At 40.9% G+C, this 20,613-nt stretch overlaps 1 protein-coding gene across 1 annotated transcript; it reads right to left on the bottom strand.

Moving 5' to 3' along the window:
- Window positions 1-2,678: 2,678 nt before the first annotated feature.
- Window positions 2,679-19,515, bottom strand: dok1b (docking protein 1b). The gene is made up of 5 exons (XM_037759354.1): window positions 19,139-19,515; window positions 7,260-7,583; window positions 6,605-6,710; window positions 5,571-5,743; window positions 2,679-5,007 (listed from the first exon to the last, which is right to left on the bottom strand). The coding sequence occupies exons 1-5, from the start codon at window positions 19,193-19,195 to the stop codon at window positions 3,628-3,630; spliced, it is 2,040 nt and encodes a 679-aa protein (XP_037615282.1). The 5' UTR covers window positions 19,196-19,515; the 3' UTR covers window positions 2,679-3,627.
- Between the last annotated feature and the right edge of the window lie 1,098 nt (window positions 19,516-20,613).

Genomic DNA, 20,613 nt, shown 5'->3' with positions numbered 1-20,613 from the left:
AGAAACTGCATTAAACCATTATGAGACGCTGAAACTCTTCATTGAAACCAAGATAAACTGTGTCAGTGTTGTGTTGTGTCAACTAACCCTGTGCTATTTAAAGGGGACTCCAGCAAAAATGTCTGCTGGATAATGATGTCAACAAAGTTATCTCATTCACATTTATGATAGAAAGCCTGCTTTACAAACAGTTTTGAAAGACTTATCACGCAGAGAGGGACTAACAAAAATATGCTATTGGTTGCATTATGGGAAATGTAGGATCCAGTGATTTTGGAGCACTAAAAGTCAGGATATCTCAGCCTCTGCTGAATCAGTTCTGTCGTCTGGAATCCCCCAACTTGTTGTAGGTTCAATACTAAATCACTGGAGTTTCCCTTTAAAGGAACAGTTTGACATTTTGGAAATACGTTTATATCAATAGCATAGCCACGAAGGTGTCACCCAAAGAGACAGCTGCCACACCCAAAACTCAGATGCAGAATGAATTTTAAGTTATAACCTTAGCAACACAAGTTACTATTACTAAACAAAGCAACCCGTCACTATCCATCTGCAGCCGTTCTATATTTCTACTAGTGGAAGTTGGCAACCCTACAAACACATTTAGCAGGAAAACAAAGTCCTGAGCAGACGTTACGTGCAGCCGAGACCGGGAGAGGCTGCACAGAAAGCTGCCGGGGCCGGTAGAAAGCTGAGCGGCAGCTGGCAGCGTCATCTCCTGCTGCATTCGCTCGCACTTAGACATCGGAGTTTCGCTCTTGTGAAAACCTTTCATAAATATATATGCTGTGGTTCCACTGGGGTGGCTGAATTAGTGTTAAAACTGCTAAACTAATTTCCGCTCGCGCCCTCCGGCTGCTCACATAACGAGGCTCTTCATCTCAAAGTCCACGGCACGCCCAAAGTGTTTTTTTTCTGGCAACACTACTGGTTTATATGCTTTCTAGCCAAGAGTTAGATGAGATGATCGTTACCACCGTCGTGTCTGACCATTAAATATGAAGCTGAATCCAGCAGAAGGTTAGCTTAGCTTAGCATAATGACTGGAAACTGTGGAACAGCGAGCTTATCTCTGTCAAAAGGTAAAGAAATATGCCTACAAGCACCTGTAAAGCTCATTATTGAGCAGATTCCCTCTTGTTTGTTCATTAAGTGTAAAAATGTACATTGGTTTCACGGGTTGATGATGTGCGGGACTATTTCTTGGCCGGGTGCAGTGACTTCCCGGAGTCTCTGCTGGTTGCTCGGCAACCTCACGGTGACGACAGGACTCCAGGCAACAGCCAGGCCAGCTGTTTCCCTCTGTTTCCAGGCTTTATGCTAAGCTAAGATAAGCTAATCGGCGGCTGGCGTCATATTTATGGAGTGGTATTAATATTCTCATCTAACTGTCATCCACAGTTACCACAGTGATTTGATATTAACTATATGGTGCACATTTCATTTACTTATTTACAAAAAAAGAAAATAGTAAATGTTTGATAGATCCTTTCTAAGAGCTGAACCAAAGGTTATTTGAGATCAAGCACAATAACAGCTATTGAAAAAGCAGCCAGGATCAAGATTCCACTGTCCTCTACAAACACTCGGCTGTTTCCAGTTCACTTTATGACCAGGAATTGGGCAAAGTCTTCCACACACTGACTGTAAATGTATAAACAGCTTGTTTTGGATATTCCAAAGAGGAAGTGTTGAGCCATGTGAAAGAAGCAAATGTTGACAGCATGAAAACACTACCATGTACTGTGTGCTCTCCGTGTACCATGCTCCTTTTTTTCCATTAAGTTCACCCAGAGTTTAATGAGAAAGACAGAAGTTTGTCGTCGCTCTCTCTCTTTCTGTTTTTCTTCCCCCACTCTGTCTGAAAGAACAGAGGAGGGAGGGGGGAGACGAGCTCAGAAATATAGCCTCAACGTGTAATCAAGTTACTTTTGGAGGACTTTCCTGTGCAGAAAGTACTCCGGCAGCAGGTGGGTAAATAAAGAAACGGAGAAAAAAACACAGGGATAAAGAAGGATGATGGGGATAAAAGAGCAGCAGTGACGGGAACAGTCTGTACCTGTTATGCAAGCCAACCAGACACAGACAGGTCCATCCTGCCAGCATTCATCATGTCAGCATCTTTTTCATCTCTTTTCTCTCCATCTTGGAGTCGTTTTCTTCTCACTCTTTCATCATCCTCAGCTCGGGACAAACATCCCCTTTTCTCTGCAGCATTCTGTAACACATCGATTAGCTGTTTTTCTTCCTTTCTACCTCGTATTCCTTTCGGTATCTCTCTCTCTCTGCAGTTAAAATGCACAGCGTGTCCGACACAAACCAGCCGCCATTAACTGTCACCGGAGCAACCGAACAACAGAATTAATGCAGAGAGGGAGAAAGGAAGGAAGAAAGAAAGAAAGTCTTTTGCTTCTTTTTTTTTCGAACTTTAACGGTGCGATTAAGTGGTTGGAAACCGACTGAAACAACAAAAACAGAGCGTGGCAGTGGGAGGGAAGTGGAGGATGAGGTCAGACTGTTTTACTGTCCCGTTCGGTCCAGACCAGAAAGTCTCTGAAACACTAAAAACACAGTGTCTGATTGGCTCCTGATGGGACACCCACACTGAGGGGAAGTCGTGATGCAGCAATAATAAGGGCACATCTATTGTTTACACATCCACTGGGGAGAAGTAGTTTAAGTTTCTGGAGCCATTTTTTATTAATAGTTATATTTACAGACAGCACAGCTGTTTCTCACACATGTGACACATTGCAGGGGATTGATTAGTTTCATATTTAGTCTGTACATAGAAACATAAAGGATTCAATAATATTATCTTGTGCAGGAAGTCACCTCTGTAATTCAAAAGCCACACATGACCCCATGACCTCTTTATGACGCATTTATGTCTGTTTCCAAGATCCAGTCTTAAAGTCCCATTCTTCATGCTTCCTCCAATGGTAGCATCAATGTTTTTACCCATTTTAGTGGACACTAATGTGCCACTACGTCGCACATTAGTGTCCTGGGCTGATTATGTTGAGAGTCATATTGGGTTTTAAGATGATAAATCAGTCCAGAAAACACAAAGAGAAAATAAGATACTCCAAACCTAAGCAGTGCAAAAACATGTTTCCCAGTTACTTCATAAGCGCGGCAGACATTTTGCAAAAGAAGAGCCAAGCCACTCTCTCAGCTCGTTAAAGTGAAGCCTGTAGGCCGGGCTCCTTTTGGCACAATCCAAACGCTTTCTGTGTGTGTGTGTGTTCAAGTGAAGTGGCTGGTTCCAACCACACTGTGGCTTGGTACTCCGGTTATGGGTTTGACCATGCAAACACTCACTCTCTCTTTCCCAAACACACACACACACACACACACACACACACACACAGAGGGTGGCCCTACAATAGTTGCGCTCCATGTCTGAAAATGCAGCCGTTATGTGGTTTTCTCTTAGCTGTGAGCTAATCTACTCCGAATGAATCGACTGTCTCAAATAATTATGCCAGTCCACAGATGGAAGAAATGTCTTACAGCCCCTAAAGGAGGAAAGGCATCCACCAAGTTTTCTGCATTAGCTTTTCTCCTCTTCTCACGAAGGGGATAAACATTCGTTTCAGTCTCTGTAGCGAAAGAAGGATGTCAAATATCTCCTAAATTGTCATAGATGATATCAGGTGATCTCAGCGGCGCCTGGTGGTGCTGGCTGTTCCACGAATTAGGAGATTTCTTCTTTGACACTTGACTGTAAAGCTCCCTCCCCCCGTCTCCTCCTCCCCAAATATTGTTGTTGTTGTTCACATTACTTCCAGGACCTGCGTGTTTCCCGGGGGGCAGCGGCATCGGCTCCTTCCGAGCCCTCCCCGGCTTGGGGGCGGTGACGGGTTTGGGCCACCTCGGAGCCGGAGGTTGCGGCATGCCGCGGTTGGGGCCCAGCTGCGGAGGCGAGTGTCTGTGGGACTCCGACAGCTTGCCGTGGGAGGGGGTGCTGTAAGTTCCCTCCGGTCCCGACGGGGCCGCCACCTCTTCCTGTCTCCTCTGGCTGGGGGGCTCCAAACGGGCCTCGTCATAAATACTCATCCCTAAACTAACGGGAATGTTAGCGCCTCCTTTGGCGCAGCCCTCGGGTTCGTCGTATATGTGCTCCGGACGAAGAGTGGGAGGTGATGAGGCCCCTTCTGCTTGACCTCCTGGGGGTCGCCTGTGACTGTTCACCCCTCTTCCTCCCCCTCCCGCCCCGTTTAGACTCATCGCGGTCGTTTTCTGGTTCAGCTCCAGGCTGATCCGGTCGTACACGTGCGAGTACAGGTCCGGTGGCTTCCTGTGGTTGCTGCCTCCGAGGAGATGATCCCCTTGGCCTCCCAAAGACTCGTCTCCTACTGGTCGGACGCGTGGGTTGGGCACCGGAGGGATGGATGGGTTGCTTTGACCTTTGATGCTGTCCACTGGGTCGGAGTAGAGGGCGTCGGTGCTGTGCAGAGGCAGGCGGACTGAATCTGCTGGCTCAGAATAAAGACCTGCATGTTCATCAGCTGATGAGAGACCTTTAGCTGCCGCCTGCCCCCTGGGAGCCTTTTGAGGGACCACGCCACCTCCCAAAACCCCCAACATGGCTGGTGGTTCTGGTAAACTCCTCCCCTTGAGTCCTCCTGCTGTGCCTTGCCCCCTTCCTCCTCCTCCTCCTCCTCCATCTCCACCTTCTCTCTTCCCGAGCACGCCGTCAGCAGAGCCCGGCTTGCTGCCGCCGGAATCACCGTCCGCCTCCCGACTGCTGCAGCTGCTGCTGTCTCCGCTTCCTGTCGTTACGATACTGGGAACGGCGCCGCGTATGTGCTGCAGCGACGCGGGGCAGTCCGGGTCAAAGTTGACGGGGCAGCTGAGGTGGCGCTCCTCGGCCTGCACCTTCTGCGACTGGATGGCCTGGTCCACCAGCGTGAAGATCTCGTTGCCTTGCTTGGTCTCGAAGGTGAAGTTGCCGGGGCCCGAGTCGCAGCGTCGGCCCGCCTCGAACGAAAACATCACCTGGAGCAAGAAAGAAAAGGAGAAATGTTTGAATGTATTTACATGTGAAAGTGTGCGTGACTAAATATACATATATATAAACAGAGGTGTCTGAATAAAGGCCAAAATGGAACTGAAGTAATGGAAGCTAGTCACAGTCCGTCCCAGCACTCTTTTCCAGTCATCACTCATTTATCATTTTCTTGGCACTACAAGAACATCTGCTTCCTTTTTCCACTGAATTGTACTTTTCACTTTTCTCAGAATATCTATTTATTAATACACAGACTTTCTTCCCTTGCTTTCTTTTTCAGACCTACACATTCAGATCAATGTCGTACATCTTCTTGTATGTGCATAACATCTTGCTAGGTCATCAGTCATTTTAAAACCTTTGTCTCGAAGTGTTACAAAAACAACCACAGAGTCTAAAGTTAAATATCCTCTGTGACAGCAAGGCTCAGACCGCAAGGACGCACACTGCTGCTAAAAGTATCATTTGCACTTCCTAACTACGACCAATCGTTGCAGTATGGGCTTAAATTGAACTCAACAAACTTCCTCTGTCTGTACTCGTCACCCACCCTGTCTCGCCCGTATCTCCTCAGCAGCTTGTAGGGCCACACCAGAATCTTCCTCTTGGTCTTCGGGTCCTTCAAGATCAAGATGTCGTTTTCCGCTTTCAGCCAGTAGCTGCCCGTCAGCCCGCAGCGATCTGACGCCTCGGTACGCTGAACGCTCACCCAGAACTCGTTCACTGCAAGGAGGAGATAGGAGGGGGTGTTTTATGCTCAGGTTTATTTCAATTCTTTTCATTTCAAATAGGGTTATCAAAGTTAACCAGATAATAACGCATTAACGCAAAATCCTTTTAACGGCACTCATATCTTTAAAGCATTAACTTGTGATTTTTAGGTTGTAGCGGGCTCAGTGAGAGTGAAGATACTGGCATCATATGAAAACAGAAAACCTAAGGAATCCATCGGTACCAACCATGTCATACTAGCTTGTCACGAAGAAGGCTAAATAACGCTCCAAACTTACGCTAAAAAAGTTGTTAAAAACTGTCATGTCCATTTTCAAAGGGGTCCCTTGACCTCTGACCTCCAGATATGTGAATGTAAATGGGTTCTATGGGTACCCACGAGTCTCCCCTTTACAGACATGCTCACTTTATGATAATCACATGCAGTTTTGGGTCAAGTCATAGTCAAGTCAGCACACTGACACACTGACAGCTGTTGTTGCCTGTTGGGCTGCAGTTTGCCATGTTATGATTTGAGCATATCGTTTTATGTTAAATGCAGTACCTGTGAGGGTTTCTGGACAATATTTGTGATTGTTTTGTGTTGTTATTTGATTTCCAATAATAAATATATACATACATTTGCATAAAGCAGCATATTTGTCCACTCCCATGTTGATAAGAGGATTAAATACTTGACAAATCTCCCTTTAAGGAACATTTTGAACAGATAAAAAATGTGCGATTAATCCCGATTAACTATGGACAATCCTGCGATTAATCGTGCTTAAATATTTGAATCAATTGATTGCCAACAAATGATGCAATATTTCCTTAAGATCTATGTGAGACTAGAGTGTTTGGTGTCCGTACCCTCCTCTCTGGAGTAGTAGATGAGGTTTTCAGACATCTGCAGGTCCTGAGCTCCTCCATTAGAGTCTGCAGCAGTACTGCTGCTGCTGCCGCTGCCGCCTCCTCCCTGCAGACACACAGACGCACTGAGTCAACCAGCTGAGAAACACGCCAAATTAGGATTTTTCATAGTGTGTTAATCAGGAGTTTGCTTTTGGGTTTATGTGTGGGAAACGTTCCAGTATAACCACTGGAAGGATAGAGTAGGCACAGAGTGAGAGAAGGGAAAGAGAAAAAGAGTGAAGAGTTAGAGAGGCTGAGTGTGCAACAGAGAACGAAGCGGATGAAGTCGTCCTCCTGGAAACTCCCTCCAGCTTCCTCTCTGCAAATGTGTGTGTGTGCGTGTGTGTGTGTGCGTGTGCGGGTGTGAGTGTGCACGATAGAAGCTGTGGTCTGTATAGACACTCCAGGGGCATGTGGGAAATTTTGGAAGACACACACAAACAAAAAGAATTGTTTAAAAAGCAAAATTTAAAACAGAAGTTCTTCAGCCGTTTTTCCACCAAACTAAGGAGATTTTTTTTCCTTCATTTAAATATTTTTGGTCACATTCAGGCTCAAAGTGCACACATAAAGAACCTTAAAGACTCACACATGAGGAGGAGAAGAAGTGTACCTGAAATGCGATGTCACACATGGTATCCATCCAGTCCTTGGCGACGTTCTTCTCCGCAGAGAACACGTGCGTCTTGTCGTTGGTCTCCACGCAGAAAGCTGACATGTTTTCTTTGGGGCAGCTCTCCGTCAGCGCCGGCAGGATGGAGATGCACTCGGATAGGCGGATGATCTTCTTGTCGAGCTTCCTGGTTTTCTCATTGGACCCGCTTCCCGAGCCTCCGCCGGCCCCGCCCCCTCCGCCCGAGGGCGAGTCGTAGAACTCGAGGCGGGCGATGCCGTTTTGGCTGGCGGGGTAGAGGACGAACCAGTTCTTCTTCCATTTCTGATGAGTGGGAGAGGAGGGGAAGTTATCGATCAATATTTTTGTCAGAGCTGACAAAGTTAACGCAATAAAAACGCATTTACGCATATTTGTTTTAACGCCACTTATTTCTTTAAAGCATTAAAAGCAAGAGTGAAGATACATACATTTGCATAACGAAGCATATTTGCCCATTCCCATGTTGATAAGAGTATTAAATAATTGATAAATCTCCCTTTAAGGTACATTTTGAACAGATAAAAAATGTGCGATTAATCACGATTAAATATGGACAATTATGGGATTAATCGCGATTAAATATTCGAATCGACTGACAGTCCTACTTTTATATTATCAACGGAGCAAATGACTGTGTGATATGAATGTTATCGCTTGTAGGGACAACCCACAGATAATGATCACTGGACCCAGTAGTTTCCCTTTGATTCCACTCCTACAACATACATACTGGATTATTAAAATTTGTATTTAGCCAATTTCGCTTTCTTTAAGTTTTCATTTTGTTTGCTTGTTCTTATTCAGTTTTTGGTTTCGATTTTTTTTTCATATTTCAAATACATAATCTGTAATGTTTTCCCATTCTGGTGAACTTTTCTAGATCTTTTGTTATTTTTTTTATGTATTTATTTCTATTATCTACAACAATAAGCGACATACTGTATGTTTTGTTTCCTCTAGCAAAACCAGCATTTAATGCCAGAAGGCTATTTGTGAAGATTGGAAGGGGATGACAGGAAGGAGACTCTATTTTTGGGCAACACACATCTGTCCTGTTCACATCTGTCTGGGGAGGGAAGAACAATCTGCATGTGGTTTGTTCAGACAGCGATGGGGGAAAAGCAAAACGCAGAGTTTGCTACAAATAATCAAAAACTGGTGAAAGAAGAAAGATATGAGTCAAAGTAATATTTCCAGGTCTTTCCCTTACTTCTACTCCACTGACTGAGGCTTAATGTAGGAGGCCTGCGGTGATAAATCTAGAGCAGTTTGACTCACACACCAGTGTTTCCTCTACAATCAATCAATCACCAGCAGCGGACCACAGTTACAGGATAAGTCACCAATGCTTTGGCAAAGTGAGTAAAAGTTTAGTGTCACAACTAGAACTGAGACCCAAACAAGGACAAGATGTGCAAAATAAACACTGTGAGCAAATCCCAAGGACGTGTGCTGTGGATCCCAACAAGTTATAAATATGACCTCGTCCAAAAGTAGGTGGCAGGTGCATCAGCAGTGAGGAAGCAACGGCTAACAATGATCTCTTCCTCCACAGGGACATCATGACACGCAATACTGAACAATAAGACGCACAGCGAGTGTGACTCCAGATGTTCAGTGCTAACAATGGACATGATGATGGTGACACACTGCATGGGAGAATATGTGCAGTCACTACAGAAACTAGCACACATGTGATTATAGTAAAAGAGTATGAGATACCAGAAGTCAACACTTGTTTGGGAAGTCCCTGTCGTCCCCTGTACCCTCTGGACGTTTGTGTGTGGCTGTCCCACGTCGCGCTATGCCTCATCTCAGCTACATTTCTCCCCCTTGAGCGTGTGTTTTCCCCCAGTCAGAAAGCCGAGCTTGTGACAGGAAGGTCAGCGGCATGAAAATCCTTCGACCAGCGGGGGAAAATCCTGCTAACGGCGAAGAATGAGACACACTGTAGTGCCACAAACCCGTATGAAAGGGCAGATGAGGTGGTTTGGCAGCGGAAAACTTTAAAAAAGGGGATGTTGAAGAACCAGGTAGATAGCAGGAGCAGTGCAAAACATGTGGCATTTAGTAACAAAAAGGATTACTAAAACAAAGGGCGAAAACATAAACGCCGGAATTTCAATAAAATTTAATTAAACCGACAAAGCAAATGAAAACTGCCTAGGTAAGTATAGGATAACCAAGCAAGCCTCCAAGTCACACAGAATAATGGACATACTATTAATACAAGTTGTCTAAGTTACTGCTGACATCTCAATCTTATCTATAAGCAATCATTACATACCAAGGAGCACACCATATAGAACAGGGTGTCATTTACTGTAGAACAACCTGACCTATCTTCGTACATGTTAACAGCCCCTCCCTGCTACGAGGACATAATGAGGCAAACCTGTTTGCACATCCCCTCGATTGAGCTGCTGAGCGGAACTACAAGAAAACAATCCAGTGAATGAACCCATGAAAGCAACAAACTAAACAAGCTTGTGTCATGTATACAGTCTAACCGATTATACATCAAATAAACTAAAAACATTAGACTGAAATTAATCATAAAGCAGACACAAGAACACTGTTAATGTTTGGCAACTTTAACTTTTTCACACACAACACTACTAACATTACAATATCAAATTATTATTATTATTATTATTATTGTTTTTAATTTAAAAAATAATAAAATTAAGTTTATTTAGTATAGCACCTTTCATATAACACAATTTACAAAGAAAGAAAGAAAGAATACAAAATAATTAAAAACTATAAACAGTAAAAACAATCAAATCAATCAATAAAACTACTCTAGAAATGCTCCCTAATCAGTGAGATTTTCTTCTTCACTGGCCAGATAATATTTAACAAAAAAATTTGTAGCAAGTGCATCTGGAAATGAACATGACCTTTATTCAGCTCACAGTGTTAACAACAGCTACAGCCTGATATGTGACTTTGGAAGCTGATATCAATAGTTGATGGTGAAAAACAAAATCTGATGACTGCATATCGGCTAATACCACTTTCTTCCTTTTTTTTGTACTAAAACAAACAAACATTTTTTGTAAATTATTGCTCAAATGTGTCTATTTAAGGGTTGTGTCTAAGTAATATAACAATAGACATTTTGACTTGTCATTGTAGGAAAATCACAAGTGTTACTAATAACATTAACGATGGCTCCGCTCTATTCAAGTGTCCCAATAAGACATATCAGTGTGACAATGAGCCAGCATGCACAATACCGGGACCCTACTGTCTGTTTTGGTAACACTTCATTTTAAAGGTCCGCAAATTTCATGGAAATTATGTGATAATTAGCAAGTAACCTATTTGAAATTTCTTTGGAATTACTGCCAAATTACCCCAATATTTACCTCGGAAATGTATCAAAAAATACTTTATTATAAACATTATTTAATAATTATATTCCGCTATTTCCCAATAGCTGGTAATTTATTTAATACATTTCCAGGAGAAAAAATACAAAGTTAATTGATATGCTTTATTTCCATGTCTGCTGATAAATAGATGATAATTAGCAAATAACTTATTTGAAATTTCTTTAAAAACTCCCTGAATCATGACTTTAGCTAGCAGGTTACATTGGTGTAGACAATAAGTCACACAAGGGTGAGATTTGTGCCTGATCAGAAGTGTCTTCTATTAGTTTTCCACCTCCGATGAAAAGCAGACACTTCTCAAGCCTAAGGGCGCTATTTTAACCATTATATACTATTTTAGCATATAATTATTAAATAATGTTTATAATAAAGTCATTTTTGATACATGTTGAGGTAAATATTGGGGTAATTTGGCAGTAATTCCAAAGAAATTTCAAATAGGTTACTTGCTAATTATCACCTGATTATCGTGAAATTTGTGGACCTGTAAAATGAAGTGTTACCTCTGTTTTGTATGTAAAATCTTAATCTTACCCTTAATCTTACCTAGTGCCTATAACTAAAGGAGTAAAAGCAGAATATTGAGTGAAGTAGAAGTATAAAGTAGCATGCAATGGAAATGGTAAAGTCAAAGTACCTCAATGAGTACTTAAGTAGATGTACGTATTTACTTTCAACCATCGGGTTACAGGATGAAGTCCAACAACATGTCAGCTTGTTCACTATCATTCATTCAAGTGGAATTATAGTATACTATATGATTGATTTATGCCGCACAATCAAATATTGAACCCTCTTTGCAGTTTAATAATAAGCACAAACCAGATGGGACTCAGCTGCAATACTGCTGTCATAAATTGTAAACATCACAATTATTGCAATGACAGAAATGACAAGAACAGAGGTGCACGCATATATGAAAGCACACTTCATCAATTTCTAAGTACCAGGTTTCATAAGTCAACACATGCACATGTGCATGCTCGCACTCCGCCCCGATTAACTAACTGCCAGAAAGGACAGGAAATGTGTGGGATTGTCATTACCCAGGATTCTCTTCACTTCCTTCTTCTGCATCCAGGTGTGTCTCAGTGTATGTGTGCATGTACATAATGTGTATGCACATCTGTTTTTATTGTTGTTATTATTCCCTTGGTGCATTGTGGACCATCTGTTTCGCAAGCACACACACACACACATACTGTACACAGCCTCTGACAAACATGTGATTGTCGGAGGTCTGTATGTGAACATGAACAGGGTGTGAAACATTAACCCCTGTTGCAAAACGGTCTTTAGATGTGTGTGTGTGAGTGCGTGTGAAACAGCTGCTCCATATAAGGCAACAGACCGTTATCAGCCACTAATACACTGAGTGGAAAATATGCAAAAGAGATCATGACAGAGCGAGGGAGAGATACTTCCTCACTGGTGTCCTGCCTGTTGATGAGAACAGAATTAACTACAATAGTGCATGTGTGTTTCTTCCTTTCACTAACCAACAATACACGGCCTTTACTGTCAAATCGACCAATGTGTTAGCGGTCATATTTAAATATTGACAGTGTTAAGAAAGGCAACGCTTTGATAGTAAAGCTAAAAAAATGACCAACGCTGCTTTAGATTCAGTGTTCACTTTTTCCTTTTGAACATATTCTCTTTGTGAGTTACTTACAGTATCAGCTGCATTAAGCAAGTGTAAGAAATTAAATACATTTCCATTGGACTTTATTACTACTATTACTACTTTATTTGCTATTTTGAAATCTTATTTTAATTTTTATATTCCAATTTAGCACATCGGTCAGTACATTAACACCTGGATAGATTAGCTGTCTGTTGAAACAAAGGAAGAATAAAACCATTCTCTCATGATGCCAACAGATGCCTAATATTCTCTGTTGTTATTTCTGCATCAATAACAGGTCTGGGTTCTTCCTGATATTCAACACTAAAGGCGGTTTTGTTTTATCCTAAAGATCATTTTGCATAAAACACAAAAACAAGTCTACTTCTGTCACGTCTTCAAAACTGTCACGGCATTCATTTGTTTATGAATTCACATCACACTTTCACTTCACACGCATATACCATTATATTATTTTGAGATACGTGAGATCTGTGTGGTTGAGTGGAAAGTCACCCTTCAAAAGCTGCCGTGACTCCAGTAGCTGTTATTCTAATAATTCGAATATTATTACAATATGTGTGTGTGTGTGCGTGTGTGTGTTTGCACGCAGACTGCTGTACTGTCCGACGGGTGGGTACATTTATCCACAACTGTCACTGCTTAAACACAGGATCCTCTCTATCCATCATGATGCTATTTAACTAAACCACTCGACCATGTTCCCACTGGCCACAGACAGACCTCAATGACACATGCAGGAGCAGTGTGTGTGTGTGTGTGTGTGTGTGTGTGTGTGTGTGTGTGTGTGTGTGTATGTGTGGTTATCTGAGAGAGTAAAAGTCTGTTAGTGTATCGGAGCGTGTCTGTTCTGTAATGTGTGTTAAAGGGAGGGAGAAGAGGAAAACAAAAGGAAAGCTGTGTGACTGTGAGTGTAATGTGTATTTAAGAGAAGGAGAGAATTGAGTGAGGAGAAGTGTGTGTGTTAGAGAGAGAGCAAGACCTCTGGTTTGACCACAGATGTGCTGCCCTAACCTCAGTCCTCCACTTGGTCTACAAAATAAAACTCAAACATGTCAGGACAGAACCGAGGACAGCATGAGTAGAGTAAAGTAAACAGCACACTGACAAGCTTTTAGGTTGTTTATCAGACACCTGAAACTGGTTAACCAAAACTGAGACACACTGAGCACAAATTTAAATGAAACTATGTTGTAAAAATGAGATTGCAGCGAATTACAGTAATGAGTCTTTAGTCTCTTTCACTCTCACTCACTTTTAATCAACCTCTCCAAATGACATCAGAGCTTTGTGTCACTGCAACATAATCATAATCAAAGTACTATTGTTGTGCGTCCTCGTCTGCCTCATAAATGGCTATTTTGGGAGTAGACAAATATTTCCAGGGAGATAATGATGTCCATAAGTAGGTCAAACTGGGTGACACAAGTAACAGCATGCATACAACAACAGAAGGTCTGTGCTACCAACAGGCCAAAACCCAAGTCTATTCAGTTTATCAGTTAAAAAGACTCAAAAAACGAATACATTTTCTGTAGGGCTGCAACTAACAATTATTATTTTCATTGTCAATTAATCTGACGATTATTTTCTTGATTAATCAATGAGTCGTTTGGTCTATAAAATGTCAGAAAATGGTGAAAAATCCTCCCGTCCTCAAATGTCTTGTTTTGTCCACAACTCAAAGACATTTAGTTTACTGTCACAGAGGAGTAAAGAAACCAGAAAATATTCATATTTAACAAGCTGGAATCAGAGGATTTATACTTTTCTTCTTAAAAACATACACAAACCGATTAATAGATTATCAAAATAGTTGCCGATTAATGTAATAGTTGACAACAAATCCATTAATTGATTAGTTGTTGCAGCTCTAATTGATGGACTAATGATTTCAGCTCTACCAGCCAGTAAAGGCTAGAGAGAAGGGCGGTCGCTGTCGATCACAGCAAGCAGTGATGCTACAAATATAATCCAGGAACTACCTCACATTAATGAAAGTTGTTCTAACTGAACTAAAGGCAACTTTAAAAGAGCTTCTTTAGGCAATAAAACAGTAAAAACAACACATCCACTGTCCTTTATCTTAAATATAGTCACTGTACTCCAACTTCATCAGAACAAGTGTTCACTGTCAACTGTGGAGAAAAGAAATGGGCTTTTAATTTAAAGTGTTTGTTCACTCACTTCACAAAAAACTGATGTTCTTATTTATCTGCAGTTTCACATATACATACTGTATAGCATTAACCACATTGCTGACCAGAGCCAGTGTCCACCAAACACAGTGATACAGCAAAATGTAGACCGTCGGAAAATAATTTCATGTAATGGAGGAAGTCTATCTAGCGTGACAAAGCATGTCCAGCGTGGTATATAAGATGAATGCAGCGTCTCTGATGTCCCCAGGCATAATCATAATACCATAGAAACAGCCGATTGATTCTGGCATGTCCAAACAGAGACCATTACTTTTCTGACAAATCTGAATCACAAAGTACGCCGTCATTCATCATAAATTCAGCTTCAATCTGCTGAAAAAAAAGTGGGTTTTGTTTCTTTTCTTGCTCGAACACTATGCCAAAAATGGGAACCTGGATTCAATAAGAACAGGAAATGATAACCAACCAACCCTGAACTGAAAAAATAAAATGGTACATTATCCGTTCATCATACGGCATGATAGGATAAGGGTTGATTGTTTTCCGTGACCACCAATGTTACTGAAAGACAGCCTCAGTTACAGTTTCCATTAGAGCTGCAAATTGCCAACTTTTTTTGATAATCTATTAAATCAGTTTGAGTAATTTAAAAAAAAAAAAAAAAAGTCCAAATTCTCTGATTCCAGCTTCTTAAATGTGAATATTTTCTGGTTTCTTTACTCCTCTATGACAGTAAACTGAATATCTTTGAGTCGTGGACAAAACAAGACATTTGAGGACGTCATCTTGGGTTTAAAGAATTAATGCTGTCAATTTCTGACATTTTATAGACCAAACAACTAATCAATTAATCGACAAAATAATCAACAGATTAACCAACAATGAAAATAATCGTTATTTGCAGCCCTAGTTTCCATTCGACAGTAAACTTGCATTACAGAACTTATACTCATACATTTAGGCCACTGCAGCTACAATTTTGTCTGAACAAATCACTCATTTATATAATTAGGAGGAGATGACCGTTATTGCGAAGAAAGCAATATGCAAAGTTATGTTAATTCATAATGATTTGCATGACGGAAAGAATGAAATTTGACTATGGAAAGATTGAAAATGAACGTTGGTCGATGTGACTGAAATTAACTTTTATCTGATTCACACAAACTATAACGATCTTTGTGAGAGTTCCACTTCGCTTCACTGAATTATACCGTTGTTCCTGAAAATACACCCACTGCAGAGTATAGATGGAGAATTACACACTTTCCTGTCAGGTTAGTTCTTCATTCTACAAATTATTTTGTGTTTCTATTCCAAGAAATATGATTCAGCATCTGAGATGCTACCTGTGATGAACAAATGAAGAGAAGAGAATATCAGACAAATCCCATTAATCCAGTTATTACTTTAGACATCATTCCTGGTCGTAGCCTCAGGGTGTGCAATACTACTTTACTCTGACACACCCAGTCTGTTCAAGTGGCGGCTAGCTCCTGGCTAGAGCTGTCTTCATCATTTACCATCTCCCCACATCTGTAGCCTTTACTGGTAGTTGGCAAACAGCTGCTAACATCAACATCAAACCAAAAGCTTTTTGTAGCTCCAGGGTGCTGCAGAACGACAAACTGCATGCAGATCCAAGCATCTTGGATGTGAATATGTGTGTGGCAAACAGACAAGCAGATGCACGTATGGACAGCTAACTTCCCACTAAATCATGCACACAATAACATGTTTTAGCCACAAAATAAAAAACAAATGACAGTTCTACAAGTGTAAAAACTGTAATTACAACAGCGGAAAGTTAAGGACTCTTTCATCAAGCACTGGGCATATTTACTGTATATATAAAAGTCTCAACTGCAGTTCAGACAGCAGCTCCACATCATCACAAATATTTGGCATGCTTTACACATCGGCATTGTTCAGATGTGATTGTGATTGGCTGAGACTGTGACATGCTTTGGATACTATGAATACCTTTGTAACGCAGTGTGCGTCAAACTTCAGAGGAGCGGGCAGATATATTTTTTTCTCAGTGTCCTGCAGTGGTGTGTTGTTAAAACACTTTTCATTTTTCAAATTTCTCCAGTGTTTTATTAAAGGGGCACTTGAAGTTCAGTGTATTTGTCACGAGGAGTTCTACTTGAAAACATAGCTGAGAGATAGCTGCAAATATGCACAGTGTAGAAGCTGGAACTTATAAATATTACACATTTTAAGTCATTGTAAAAGATTAAAATATATATTTTTTATACTCTTTATTTGTTAAATTGTGATCACCTCAGTAGTTCTTCTCAGAAAAGAAAGAAAAAGTATCAAACTACTTCACAATAGCCACTGTACATCCCTCCCATATCAACCCACCCCAAAAATTGAATAAATAATAATAATAATAATAATAATAATAATAATAATAATAAAAATAAAATACAAATTCTATATATTCTTTAAGGCAATACTTTTTGTCCATCAACTAATCTAATGGTTCCCAAATTAGGGGTCGAGCCAGTGCAGTGGGGACGCGCATGACTGTGGGCACACGGAGCTGAACCAAAATTAAATTAATTTGATTAATTTGGGAATATTAAACAAACATGAGGACTCTAACGCTGGCAAGACTATCAACTTTCAAGTTAAAAAGGTTTAGTCAGAAAGCCACGTGCAAAGTACAACAAAATCAACAGATTTTTGACAGAAGCCTATCATTTCTCTAGTTTAAGGTCAATATAGCTGGAGTGCCTTGTGTCTTTTATGTGTAACAACTCTGGTGGTTTGGGCAAAATTTAACTTGATTTATTTATTTAATTCCAAAAAGGAAACAACTTGGGCTCTTGATAATATTATTTCAATAAAATTCAACCTTTTGTTACTAGTCTCTCCAGTACTGTTAACTGGATCAGATATAGACCGTGGATACTAAAATCTAAGACACAATGTAAAAACTGTAGAAACCTAGATGCATCTTGGTGGTTTACATCCTAACTGCTGTATAAACTCTATAATGGGAGACTTCAGAAACAGAAACCTTGGTCAGCCGTTGCCGCTACACGCTTAAGTCACATTTTCCGACCATGCACGAGCCTATATGAGTGTGTATGTATGTCCACTGACAGCTCTGACAATTGCATAATTCACCCAGCAAACCTCAAACCAGTTTCAACACTTTCAAATCAGCCGACGACGTTCAGCTTCCTGTGCTATTCTTTTCTACTCTGGTGCTTTTTTATCCACTACTGTTCTCTTCTGCTCTACTCTGCAAAGATAACGTGTTATTTATGAAAATGTTTGTTCATTTTCTATTGTATTTTCTACTGTTTATAAGAGGCATTGAAAGTTGTGTTTTGGGAGTATGAATATCTATTGTGGACTGGTGATTTCAGGGCAGGAAGCAGGGCCACAACGTTTTGTTGATCCATGTCATATGACCAGAGAGAGAGAGACAGAGACACAAAGAACTTCTTACAAATCTGATAAATGAGTTCTTAACCAGTTGTGACCAAAGGCAAGGTTGCATGGAGGCCAAGGACTGATACAGACACACAGACACACCAACAGGTGCCATCACTTTAACATTGAACTCCAGTCCTTCTGTGTGATCTCCTAAACTAAAATCACAGAGAGGCAGAAGCAGCACAACTGTGGCTTGTTGACAGTGTTTGCAATGGTGTGAACAGCTAAGGTGAAGTGGAAATATGTCTGCCACCTTTGTGGGTGATGTGCTTATTGTGGAAAGTCATATTGCATCATGATTTAGCTTCTCTAATGAAGTGAGGTGTCACCAGCTCACACACTAAAACCAACTACAACTCTCCAGCCTATCCCTTCTATCTTCATTTACTTATAAAAAGTGCTTTAGTCCACTTTGGCTTCATGTATTTAACTGATTGTTACTACACTGCACAGGGTTTTTTTACCAGCCCATTAACACATTTCCATGCACACTGGCTCACACACAGAGATGCACAGCAGCAGGTTTACTCCAAACCACCACATCAAAACAAGGCCGGATCAGTGAAACACTGCTATAAACACTTCCTCTCCCTCTCTCTCTCTCTCTCTGCATCTCCAGTAAGTTGCTCTTTGAAGGCTCTGGGCACAATGACTGCTCTGTAATTGCACCAATATGTGCTCTATTTATTTGTCATGACGTAAAAAAAATGCTCCTTTGTGGTTTACAACTGGGGATAGCACACGTATGTTTGAATTAAAAACATATTTAAGGGACAATGCCAATTTCAGAAAATACCAACATACTTCTGCTGTGATGATTTGCCTCTATATTTACCTAAACCGACATTAACATGCTTTATTTGTCTCATAAACATATGGTACTACTTTATCACTCCTATAGTGATCCTGAAGATACTCAATAACATCACTATTTCATTTCTATAAGGACTTTTAGACTGTTTATGATGGACAGCAGTGCTGTATCACACCTTTTAGTTAGTTTTAATGTCATTAAAGAGTTTCATTGAATAGTTAATGTCCTCATATATTACTGGCTTATTGTATTCTTATTACATTTCTATCTCTGCTTATCATGTTTACATCATATAGCATCCTCACTAGCTACAGTTAACCGTCCTAGCAACCATAACTGTGTTATTCTTGACTTACCTTTCCAAACTTTTGATGCTGTACATAAAGTTGTCCCTCCTTCACGTGGGTGTCCATGCCCCCCAGACACTCCAGGGCCACCCTTCCTCTGGACAGACGGAGTTTCACTTGAACTTGACTCAAAGAAAGTCACTTTTTAGGGGTTTATTTTTCCCTTTAGCCCCTAACAACAACTTCCCCCTGCTCTCACTTCCGCTCCGCAGCCGTTAAAACCGTTAGAACCGTTACAACGCATGTACCGTACAGCTCGCGCACAGTTAAAGGTGTCATGGTGGAAATGATAAAAAGGTCCAAACTGTCTCCGGGTGGTCCAGAGGAAGTTAAATAGTGTCCAAATGTCGCCTGTCTGTCGCCCCTCACTCCTCCTGTAGGGCTGGACCACTGCAAAGCCACACTCAATAGATAACGGGACGCTTCCTGTTGCACCTTTCAGAATAAAAGTCTAATTAATGAACAGCTTTGGGTGCATGGTGGCACAGATGAAGATGAAAACTGAAAGAAATGTTAACTATTTCTTGAAGGAGGTATCATACAGCAATACTGCTTTGTAGGCCTATCATGCAAATAATTATCATGACCATGGTAAGTAGCTTATCAGTGTTGTTTATTAAATTATAATGCATAAAAGAGTTCAGTAGTAACCCAGGAGCCTTTGAGAAGTACTTATTAATACGTTCACATTGTTTATGGACTTTACAAAGTTCTAAAGTCAAAACAAATCATGTGAAATTAAAGATAAATTCGTTGTTTATGAAAAAGTTGATATAATTCTGCCCCCAGTATGTGTTTTTATTTTGAAATCTGATTAGTCAACATCCGGTATTGTAGTAACTCTGTGTCGCTTGACGCAGCAGTGGGAGTGAGCAGCGCGTGGTGAGCGCTCGAGCCGCTCCTCTTCTTCCTCTCCTCCTCCTCCTCCCACCACCTCACTCTTGTGTAACTTCTCTGTTGCTTTCTCTGACACACGCACACTTTCTAACGCACATATAAACTGTATGCATAATATGAATTATACTGTAAACTGCATGTAACAACACATGATGTTTATTTTGGCAAATTAACTGCAGGACATCACAGCATGACTACACCTCATCGAAAACTGATATAATTAGGCCTACTTATACGAACAATTATTTTAAAGTAACTATTAGTGCTTATATATACTTTAACTACAGTTATACTAGGAATTTTGAGTAGCCAATGAATGATATGTATTTTAAGGAGCCTATATTGGCAAAGAGAAGCAGAGTTAATGTGTTGCAGATGCCTCCTGCTGGCTCACAGTGTAACTCAAAGTTGTTGTCCCTGTTTTCAGCCCATAACCAAGTGGTGCCAAATCTGTCAATATTATACTTGACACTGAGCATGCTTTCTAGGCCATAATTTGCCAGTGATTCAAATTTTGTCACATAGCAGTGAAAAGCCTTAATACCTTGCATAGACCAACATTTTTCTGCCGTATGCTAATGCTTGTT

Source organism: Sebastes umbrosus, chromosome 22 (genome assembly GCF_015220745.1).
Source record: "Sebastes umbrosus isolate fSebUmb1 chromosome 22, fSebUmb1.pri, whole genome shotgun sequence".
NCBI classification, from domain to species: domain Eukaryota; kingdom Metazoa; phylum Chordata; class Actinopteri; order Perciformes; family Sebastidae; genus Sebastes; species Sebastes umbrosus.
Note: the sequence above shows the minus strand (reverse complement) of the source record. Positions and strands in the feature narration are given on the sequence as shown.

Excerpts from the sequence above, each read along its gene's own strand:
- dok1b (XM_037759354.1), bottom strand. The coding sequence starts at position 19,195 with ATGGACACCCACGTGAAGGAGGGACAACTTTATGTACAGCATCAAAAG. Across the intron at positions 5,744-6,604 it reads CTACTACTCCAGAGAGGAGG|TGAACGAGTTCTGGGTGAGC; the intron begins GTACGGACACCA and ends TCCTCCTTGCAG. Across the intron at positions 5,008-5,570 it reads GGAGATACGGGCGAGACAGG|GTGATGTTTTCGTTCGAGGC; the intron begins GTGGGTGACGAG and ends TTCTTGCTCCAG.